This window comes from Vanacampus margaritifer, chromosome 16, assembly GCF_051991255.1.
Source record: "Vanacampus margaritifer isolate UIUO_Vmar chromosome 16, RoL_Vmar_1.0, whole genome shotgun sequence".
NCBI lineage: Eukaryota > Metazoa > Chordata > Actinopteri > Syngnathiformes > Syngnathidae > Vanacampus > Vanacampus margaritifer.
This window is the reverse complement of record NC_135447.1, coordinates 11,295,713-11,307,203: the sequence shown is the minus strand read 5'-3', so window position 1 is coordinate 11,307,203 and position 11,491 is coordinate 11,295,713. Positions and strand designations below refer to the sequence as shown.

At 44.2% G+C, this 11,491-nt stretch overlaps 1 protein-coding gene across 1 annotated transcript; it reads left to right on the top strand.

Annotated features, from left to right (window-relative positions):
• Positions 1–729: 729 nt before the first annotated feature.
• On the top strand, positions 730–6,799 carry spry4 (sprouty homolog 4 (Drosophila)). Its single transcript, XM_077547534.1, has 2 exons — positions 730–1,023; positions 3,196–6,799. Exon 2 carries the CDS (start codon positions 3,250–3,252, stop codon positions 4,357–4,359), a length of 1,110 nt encoding a protein of 369 aa, XP_077403660.1. The 5' UTR covers positions 730–1,023; positions 3,196–3,249; the 3' UTR covers positions 4,360–6,799.
• Positions 6,800–11,491: the final 4,692 nt, after the last annotated feature.

The window sequence follows — 11,491 nt, the reverse complement described above, 5'->3', positions numbered from 1 at the left end:
TCTTTCGTACCTATTTATCGTATCTCTCCAAGTCTCTAATTATACTCAACTAATTAACCCTCCAAACGTGGATTTTGCTTTTATCGATCTTCTATCATGTGTCCAACCGTCTGTGTGTTTATCTGTGCCGCATCTAGATGTCTTCAACTATCTATCGCCTCTCCAACAAGCTATTGCGCAATCAAAAATAATGTGGCGGACATATGCATAGCAGATGCTGCAAAAAATATATTAAAGATGACACATATGAAACGTAACGCAAAAAAAATAACAACATTTTGGGCCCTGCGGGGCTTCGTTTTTGGACCGTCCGAATGGACAAAGAGAGACGACAAAGACCACCTTTAAAATGATCTTTCATGGCTGCCATGGAGGGAAGAAAGCAAAGCCTGCTGCTGTAAACACAGATTTTTAAAAAATAAATTAGAGGGATAAAGGCATTTATGTAAATCAGACCTGACATTGCCCTTGTGACCAAAAAAATCTCTCTCTCTCTCTCTCTCGTTTCATTCACCATTCCTCCCCATTCACATAAAAAAAAAAAAAAAAACCTCGAGGCGACGCATGCGCAGTAGCACTCGGAATCCTCCCCATTCATAAAAATGTAACCTCCCGAGTCTCAGTCCCTCCCATTCACAAAAAAAAAAAAAAAAACTCCCTAACCCTCCCATTCATAAAAACTCAGACCACCCCCTCCTGCCCTCCCCTTCTTCCTTTTTTTTTTCCTCCTCTCGAGGAGATTGCAACATCACATCCAAAAGCTGCGCGTCCACAACCGCAGTCGCCTTTTTACGCACCAGTAGGCTCGGACCACAGAAACCACACAACGCTCGCTCTCTCGCTCTCTCTCTCTCTTTTCCCCTTTTACATTTTCAGTCCTTGCTTTTTCCCCACCCCACCATTTGGACTATACTTACTTCGCAGCGCTATTGGAGCTCTATAGTGAGCACACGCAAGCGATTGGGATTGGAATAGGAGACGTGTTGCGCAACGGCGAGATGACATTTTTACCCTGAGAGCACCGTAAGTACGCTTTGAAGCTTTCACGCGGACGTTGCAAGTGAAATCAAATCTCGATTGGACATTTTTGCAACAAGCTCCAAGCGTGTTTGCACTTGGAGTCAATATTTAACCAGCGACAAGCACAAAGTTGAGTGCAGACCAAGGCTAACTTGTGACGTTTAAAGCCTTTAAATGTGGAGAGAAATGACATCTTAGTGCTTATTTTTGTGCCATTTTTTTCGGATAGGAATATGACAGGTGTTTCTTCACCAATATCCACTAGCCACCATCAATGCATGACAATAAGCATAAAAAAAAATTATGTCGTTTTTTCTGAATGTTGCAACGAAACCTGACAACATTGAAACGCCGCCGAGCGCCATTTCCTCCCATCAAGGTTAATCCGAGCCCGTGTTCATTTGCATACATCACGTGTTACAAAGCCCTTATAAACACGCTATTTGACTATAGAGACACAGAGCGTCTGCCTCCGGTTTTTATGACTCAGTCCATTCACATATCGAAGCAAAGGGAGGGTGGGGGGTGCGTGCGTGCGCGCGCGCACACGCAAGCACATAAAGCTCACGCACGTACAGTTCCGGCTTATAATGATCCTGATTTGATCACAAGCGTGTGTCGGTGCCAGCGGGTTTGTCAAACCGGATTTTGCACATTCTTTACAAACGAGTAAAACAAAACAAAAAACAAAAAAAACGTGCACAAGCGCACGCTTTTCTTTGACTGGAAAGGAATAGCGTTGATGAGAAAAATGTGAAGATGAGGTTTTAAGAGAATGAACACGTCACGTTGGGTGCACGGTTGCTAAAAGGGAGAGAGAGAGAGAGAGAGAGAGAGAGAGAGAGAGAGATCGGCGATCATGACTGCAGCGCTTTGAGTCATGCTTGCAACAGCCAGTGCAGCCGAGCAGCGTTCATTCACAAAAAAACCAACAATCATTCACAATTTTTGTAGCTCACCCACAAATGACGTAAGGGACGATGACGATACAAAATGCTGTCGTCTCCCCAAGACCAACCCCCCCCCCCCCCCCCATTCTTTGCATCTCCCGAAGTGTTTTTTCCCCGCTGTCCTTTTAAGAAATATGCAAAAATGGAGACTGAGAACAACGTATATTGAATTCCTTGCGTCGTCCACCCTTGTTGGGGTCCGTTTTTGTGAAACATTCAGACAGTGGGACAACGTCAGAGTAAATATGTCCTGTGAATGCTGACAGATGTCCCCAAAAAGTAATTTAAGGTGGAAATGCTATTGAATACATCACAGCTTCGGTGGGAATCCCCATAGAGCGTGCAAATACCCTCTAGTGGCGATGAAGGGTGTAGGGATGACACCCGAACAATCGCATTTGACGCTTAATCGTCTTCTTGAAAATAATGAACAAAAGACCGCATATGTGTGATCGCTATAACAGAAAATGTTTACACTAGCAATGATGTGGGTGTTTAAATGCAAGAGGGAAGTGCTCCAGGTTCTCCGTTTCCATGACGCGTCTGAATACGCCGTAGTCAGGAGAGAAATCTCAAAGGAGAGGCTTCCATTGTGCTTTGATATTAGGGGTAGGAATCTTTGACTTTGATTTCGATTTTTAAGTCTGTGATTAGATTCAGAATCAATTTTCGATTCAGAGTCGATTTTCGATTCAAAATGATTTGATTGACAATGATTTCTGCTTCAGTTTATAGATGTGCAAAGAATCGTCATGATTTACGCTAGTCTTGTTATCACTAATGCTAATTAGCGCGCTACTCGCAGCACTTTTATCACTCAAAAAAACGGCTATTCATACAAAACGCTTCATGAATGTTTACAGAGAAGCCTCTTAACTCACTGGCATATGCTCTTCCTACGCTGCAAAAAAAAACAAAAAAACTTTTATTGGCAAAACTTGACCGTGACTGTCTCCTTCGACTCTCTAATGTAGCTACACCAAGTCGTGTACAACATGAACAGCGCTCCCAATAAAGGCACATACAAACAAGGGCAAGACAGTATAAAATAATTTAAATAAAATCTATTTTGGGACATTTAAAATCGATTCTGAATGGTATTAAATGAGAATCGTGATTCTTATGAGGATATTTTTTTGGGCACACCCCTATATCATTCAGCATTCCACAATTCAAAGAAAAAACCTCAACGAGCAGGTCTTAACTGTGCCGTCTTTGTTTGCAGTTGTGCTAAATGCTGCTTTAGAGTGAGGACGCGCCAGGCACCTGAAGCCAACAGATGGAGTCCAGGGTTCCCCAGCACATCCCCGGAGTGTCGTCCTCCATCATGGGGCAGCCCTTGCTGGACGGCCGAGTGCCCTACGGCCGCCTGCAGCACCCGCTCACCATCTACCCCATCCATCAGATCAAGTCGGCGCACGTGGAGAACGACTACATCGACAGCCCCGCCGTCGTCTCCCAGCAGCCGCCCAGTCACAAGGCGGTCAGCAGGCGGCCCAACTGGGCGGCTCCCAACCAAGACGGCTTGGTGGGGGCCAACAACAACAACCATCACAATCACCAGCAGGGCCGCTGCGAGCCCCACCACGATACCACCACCCACCCGTGGATCTCCTTCAGCGGGAGGCCCAGCTCCATCAGCAGCAGCAGCAGCACGTCGTCGGACCAGAGGCTGCTGGATCATGCTGCGCCCACCCCCACCGTGGACCACCATCCCATCTCGCACCCTCACCTGGGCCTCGTCAACACAATCACCACTCGAACTGCAGCCTACTCGGCTTCCTCGGAACCTAAAGTCCTCACCTCCTCTTCTTCCGCGTCCTCCTGCACCTCCTCCTCCAAATCGCTGGACCTCAAGTCCGGGAAACTGCCCACGGGGGGCCAGCGGGGCTCGGCGCCGATCCCGACCTCCCCGGCGGAGAAGAAGCACCTCCTCCTCTGCGAACAGTGCGGCAAGTGCCGATGCACCGAGTGCACACTTCCCCGGACCCTGCCCGCCTGCTGGGTCTGCAACCAGGAGTGCCTGTGCTCCGCTCAGAGCCTGGTGGACGCGGCCACCTGCATGTGCCTGGTCAAGGGGATCTTCTACCACTGCACCGAGGACGAGGACGACGAGGGCTCCTGCGCCGACAGGCCTTGCTCGTGCTCGCAGGCCAACTGCTGCGCGCGCTGGTCCTTCATGGCCGCGCTCTCCATCGTCCTGCCTTGCCTGGTGTGCTACCTGCCGGCCACCGGCCTGGCCAAACTGGGACACAAGTGCTACGACAACGTCAGCAGGCCCGGCTGCCGCTGCAAGAACTTGCAGGGCGCCGTCCCGCCGTGTAAAAACAGAGGCGTGGAAGCCAAAGCGGGAACACTCGACAAGCAGCGGCAGCAGCAGGGATCATGATACCAGGACATTCTGTCTGCCGTTGGCCTTGCTTCGAAACAAAGCGGACAGCACCACAGTACATGTTCGATTTGTAGGGACCCCTTCTAGGAAGATGACTCGTGTCACACTAAAGGTACTTCGATAGCTTCTTGACCTGTTTTGGAAAGGCTGGATGATCAAGTCCGAGCGAGCGAGTCGACAAGCTCTTGGGTGAGACACCGCCACCCTCCCAACGCAGTTTGGGTTGTTTGCGAGGACGACCCAAAGCACATTGCACCCTCAGCTAATTGTCTAACTAACCATAAGCTGACCGTGGGATAATATATCTACATATAGAGGGACACGTTCAACTATGGAGATAAACATCGATATGCGTATATCAATTTCCTGCCCCCAAAAGCACAGCCCAGTGTGCCGCTAGTTGAAATATGCTAGCTTAGTAGCGCTAGCATCCATTTATCGCCACAGATTTTCATTTCAAATTCCCCATTTTAAGTCTGGATAAGTAAGATAATCACAATAATTTTGGAAAGTGAGCATCCAACTAAGCCTGAAGGCTGATCCTGGATCAGTCCAGAGGCCAACGTGTCGTAGACCCAAACCTTCTCAGGGACTGTCCTCTAACGATCTAGAATATGTGCTACATTCGAGACTTCCTGGGAAGTCGGAGCTTAGTCCTCAGAGCGCTTCAGTCAAAAAAAAGAAAAAGTACCAAGTTGTACCAAAACAAGTTGTGTTGTGCCATGCCAGATCTGTGAAGTTGGAACTCCAACATTGAGTCTGATGTATTTTGAAAAGATATGTCAGACTTCCCATTTTTCTTGAATGTAGCGCATTGGGTTGCTAAGCTAAAATCGACATAATGTTTGCACAGAAGAATTGAATTAGCTAATAATCGTAAAGCTAAGAAAAACTATTGCCAGAATGTGTCATCCATGGGACGGGGGTGGGGTTGAAGATGGTCCGGTCAAAACAAACAAACAAAAAAAAGCAAACCTGCCAGTTGCACAATGCTGTTTATGTTTTCCTTAGGTCGAAGCTAACCCCTTAAAGAACGTACTCAAGCACAGTATGAAGCGCCTCAGCTGTTCTGCGGTATGTGCGCTACTTTTAGCGCGGCAGAGTGTCTTCATCGTCGTTAGTGCCGCATAGCGTTCTCTTTTCAAGTCTATTTTTGTGGCTTGCATGAGGACCTTTTTTATTGTCAACGCGAACGTATGGTAGCATGTCATCGCTGTCCGAGGTGATCACCGCGCAAATGGGGAGGGGAGGACGATGACACCCATTTCTCCCAAAAAATTAGGGGAAAAAAGCATGCTGCCCTTTAAGACTGAAGGCCTTTTGTGTTTTGGGCATAAAGGGATACTCGGTCTTTGTTTCTTCATTTTGGCGGTGGACCGCTAAATTCCTTTGCTCACTATTGTCTTGTTGCACAAAGCTGATTACACACTGTCCATCGAATGTATGTGGCAATATTAAAAAAAAATTAATAAAAAAAAATCAGTTTGGAAAAAGGTGCCAAAATCGGAGAAGAGCGGCGGAGCTCGTAGAGGAAAAATCCACAGGCGATATGTTTAGTAATAGAAGCTATGCAGGTGAACAAGTTATTTGCTGTAAATAGTTTCACGTTTGTGTTCTTTAGAGGAGAAGACTTTTAAATTTCCTTGAAAGGTTGCATGGTACACTATAACTACGACTAAGTACAAAATACATAGAGAATATATTAGATATCTATTTTGAGGGTAAGGAACAAAAAAAAGCTGTTTTGGAGGGTTTTTGTGAGAGGAAGCACTTGAATTAGAATAAGTGTGCCCTGCAATCAAAAAAACAACAACACATAATTGCTGTTGATGCCCTGCGAGGCTCATAGCAGGCGAAGGCTAAGCTAACTTCCTGGCCCGTGGATTTGCGGCGTGCACAGAGGGAATCCAATCCAGCCGTGTCTGGATGGACCCATTTCCTGCTGCCCCCCCCTTTTTTTTTCAGTCTTGATTGACAAACACAGCTGCTCTGCATACATTTGTGCCACAGCCCACGGTTCCTGTTTTGCCTGTCTTGCCCAACAGTCTGCCTTTTCAAAGCTGCCTCGCTTTTACATTTGACAGAAATCCTTCAAATGACAATACTGTTACTGTATTTTCTTTTCTTCTCCGATGCTACAGCGCCAACACCCTCTCCCGCCGCCTGTGTTGCTCACTTTGGGGCCAATGATACTGATCACGCCTTTGCAAAGGCCAATGTTTGGGGGAAGCCAACAAGTCTGTGCTTTGTTTTGTTTTGTTTTACAACAGAAAGGAGGAAAAAAGCTCTCATCTAAAAGGTTTCCCTTTATAGATATATTTATTTTGAAGTTCTATTTTATATAGTATTTATTTAGATGCCAACTTTCTGTTTGTGAAGAAAGCTTATGTTGAAATGGAATGTACATTGACAATGGAAATATATATTGTTAAATACACCAAGCTGCTGTTTCGTCTCTTTTGTTGACTGTTGTTCAGAACATAAAACGCAAACATACATGATCGAGACACAGTTGTTAGAAAACTAGCTTTAAAAATAGCTATGCTAAGTAGCTAGCTCTCAAAGAAAGATGGAACTAGCGATCTTAGAAAACTACTGACCTCGATGAGAAGAAGAAGGTAGAAATAGTTTGACCTTAAAAACAAACTTTAACATTGTACTAATAGGATAGATGCCCTGGAATTCCGAATTCCGACTTCCGTAAGTCACACACCAACGCCGTTTCCGGCCATTGCTGCGACACACAGGCTGCACCCTTTCGCCGATGGTCGCAAACACGCAGGGCGTCTCAGCTTTCTGAAATGCTTCGGAGAACTGAGACAGGCACATTACACACTCGCACCCATCAATGGGAACGCGCAACCGAGGGGCACAAGGGCGGAAGCGCAAGCAACGGGACGCGGCCCACACGTCGCAAACAGCAACCGGAAACAGCGCCCATGGGTGAAACCCGGAAGTTGGGAGTCCCGCCTCCTCCGTGGCATATAGGCTACCCCATAGGTGGATTGTCTAACTAGCTTGCTTAGAAAACTAGCTTGAGCATACTAATGGAGATAAATTGCTACCTAATAGAGACAGGCTAACTAGCTACCAAAGAAAACAGCTTTTAAAGCTAAGTAATCACCATAGTTAGATTTTATAAGAGATATCTAGCAAATAAAAACAGAAATAAGCAAAGTAGGTGACAACAATAGGCTAATTAGCAAACTAAGGAAACTAGCTTTGCAAGCTAAGTAGCTACCTCCGATAGATAGATAGATAGATAGATAGATAGATAGATAGATAGATAGATAGATAGATAGATAGATAGATAGATAGATAGATAGATAGATAGCCTTTGAATAATTAAGACATATGTACTGTAATTATTAGCAATAAAAATGTGATTTACAAACATTTACATTGCACTATTAAAAAAATACAGGCTAACTTGCTAACTTGGAAAACTTGCTTGCTAAAAGAAATAAGCTAATTTGCTAACAATAATAGATACCACCTAGTTAAGAAAAGCAACATAGACTTTTAAACATTGTCATGAAAAGACACTCTATGCGTTGTGACTTGACTTTGTATCTTTTGAAAAGGGACTTTTGTGACTCGCAGGCAATCATTTGAACTGCTGTTCTTTGTTTTTACTTTTATGGCACAGCATTTACAGTTTTACATCACCGAGCGGACTTCCTGAGTCGCACACTTCCTGTGTGTGAATGGATCGCACTTTATAAAACATTGGCGGGCCCACCAAGGCCAAATAAAGCGTCGACTGAATGGGGCGCGTTACATAAGCCTCCGAAAATCCTTGTCAGACTTCCTGTGGACGATGTCATGCAATGTGTGAGTGTGTGTGGTTTAAGTGTGTTGGTTGGTGACAATCTGGATGTGTGACATTCCTTTGCCCATGCACAAGGCCTGCTCAATATAAGCTGAGAGTGCACGCCAACTCTTCCATGGTCTGGCTCACCTGTGCCGCCTGTTACCCGCCTGAGGTCTTGTGGCTTCCCCTGGTGTGTCCATCCCCCACTCCCACCCACTTGCACACTTGCTTCCTGGGAGTTTATCTGAGCGCACCTGGGATAGACTAAGGAAGGGGTGGGGGTGGGGGTGGTGGGGTTGTGTGAGACAGCAAGAAATGGAGAAAAAGGAAGTCTGGCGTCACACACCCACACAAAAGGGGCCCTGCAGCCACAACTGTGACTGCTGCAGCAACAGGTGAGCAACCTGCCTGTTTACCTGTCGCCTCTGTCAACACACACACACACACCTGCATTTTGACTTCCTTCACACCTCTGTTGTCAACTCCACCCGCCCGCATTCTTATCAAGACAGGAAGCTGCCACAGTTGATTATCAAGCACAAGATGAGGCCTTCCTGCACAACACATGTCAAATGTCAATCAACAGGATTAAGTGGCACTTTATCATGCAAGGGACCATATTTGGTCAGAATGAGGAAAAGAAACACACGTGCTATTCAGCTTACTCTGTTACACTGCAGTATTATCCTCCACAGTCTTCACTTGGCTGCAGCGGCCTGTTTTCTTGCTGCCCTTAGTCTCCTCTTGGATTAAAGTGATCGGAACTACAAAACCAAGCAGCCATTAACATTAGTTTATCCTGTTTATGTTATACGCTAAGTTATACTCCATAGTCTCCACTAAGATAAACAGCTAGAGTACCAGAAATGCACACAAACAAACATCCAAACAAAATTGTACCATATTGCTGCAGTATTTTACTCCACAGTTTCCACTTTGCTCACTGGTCCATTTTTGGCTGCCCATAGTCTCCTCTGGGATAAACAGCTTGAAATAACAAAAATAAATACAAACTAAACTTGTCTTGTTGCTTGCTCTATTATCCTCCAAAGAATCCTGCCCCTCGTCTCCATTTGAAATGACCAAATTAAACACACATGCTAAAATTATCTTACTTTGCTCCTGCGGTATTTTACTCCACAGTGTCTAATTTGCTGCTGTGTCCCAATTTCTTGCTTCATTCAGTCTCCTCTATGATAAACTACTCCTATAAATGACAAAAATAAACACATATACTGTTCTCTTACAGTATTTTACTCCACAGTCTCCACTTTACTGCGGCAGCCCACTTTCTTGACGCCCTCAGTCTCCTGTAGGATATAAATGATCTAATGAAAACAATTACTAGTGTTTACCTACAACTTACAGTATTTTCCTCCACAGTTTCTGTAGGGTTTTTGTTTACTCCTCTGTCTCCTTTAGCAAAGGCCGCTCGGTTAGTTTACATGTTGCGCTATTATCATATTCCACATTCAGATAAAATTATTGTATTAAAATACAGTATAAGCAAATATATTCTTCTGTTTTAAATCATCAAGTGCCAACCATTTTCAGACCCTCCTGACTTTTACCCTACCACATAATATATATATATATATATTTAAAAGTATGATTGGCATTGAATGTCTGCATTCTTCAAAGACATGAAAAAAATTCACTGGCATTAGAAGACTTTTAAATCTAATGCGTGAAGAGTGAAGACACTTAATATGGAGTTACATTTTCCTTGTTCACGGGTCAAGTGTCACTTTGAGGCTACGGAGGTGAACACGCAAGAAGAAAGTCCAAGAAAAAAGAGATTAGCTTCGTTCTAAACCCCCCCCCCCCCCCTCGTCCTCTTGCTTGCTTGCCTTCTTCCATGCGAGTCATGCAGGCGGTCAGCATGTCCACCATGGAGTCAGTCACCCAGGCAGCAAACAAGCCAAGCGCTCGGCTTCTTTTCAGCGGGGCCGCTGGCACGGGACCAAGTCATGCCACCAAACAAAGAGCTAGTGTCTTGCATCACTTCCCCTCCGAGAGGCCATCCAGGCCACAGGCGCTTATCGCCAGGCACTGCCAGTCTGCAGCCAAGCAGGCCTCCAGCAGCACACTGGCCTCTTTGCCAATATATATATATATATATATATATATATATATATATATATATAATTGCCAATAGAGCTTTGAAAATAAATACATTTACCGTAGTTTATTTATAAGCTAAATACTAAGATTTATTGTAAAGGTGTTTGTAAGAATTTTCTTCATGTGTATTTGTGGGTTTGTTTTGTTGGTTTTTGTGCGCGTTGTATGGGGATGCTAATGATTGATCCAGTGCGTCTCCTCACATCAAAGAATCAAATGCTACCTGGAAGAAGCCGTTTTACCCCCCTCGTTTGCTTATCCGGCACAATGAGCACACAAATGCGATTCTGCTTGTGTTTACGGGGGCTGTTAGAACTTGAAGTAGCGTGCTATCGTTAGCTCGCTAGCATTAGCTCACTAGCATTAGCATGGTAACGTGTTAGCAGGCCCCTATGGCAATTTGATGTTATTTTTGATTTGTGTAGATACTTAAGTTATGTTCTTGATGAGTATTGTGTTATTTAGTGTGTTTTCTGTATTTGTGTAAAAAACAATTTTTTAAGAAGTTTTAGTATTTTTAACCCTTATAAGCTGAAAAACATTCCCGATTTTTGTCATTTAAACATTTGTTCCTGAGATACATACATACATAATTCTGTTGTTTTGTGTGTCAATTACATGAAGGTCACAAATCCTGAAGCTTTGCAGAGGGTGTAATCTTGGTGTGGCTTCATTTTCAATTATTACATTAGTAGATGCTTAATTTGCTAGCAAATAAAAACGTGAAACTTGGCAACAACCATGGCAACATTTTGAGTTCCTGGAAAGTGGAGAAGGGATGTTTCAGTTGAAGTTTGGTTATCGAAAAAGAGAAATGATAACAGTAAAATAATCTTTTACTAGCCAACAACATACCTTTGATTTTTTAGTCAGTTTTTGTTGTTGTTTTTTAGATACTTGGACATGGTTATCATTGGACAGCGATTCTGTTGATCAGGGTTGGTTTGTCAGTTACACAAAAGTTGTTGAAACAATTACTTTGCATCGGCAAATTTTTAAAATAAAAAAAAATATTTTTTTTGTCAACATTTGCTTTCAGAGTTCCTGTACTGTCACCAAATGTATTGTCAAGAAGAGACATTTCAGTTTCGTCATTTCCAGAAAACCACTAACCTTTATCCAAGTGTGGTGCATTGGCAAAAGAAGAACACATAAAAATGTTGGCAAAGAATCGTTTCAAGTGTGGATTGA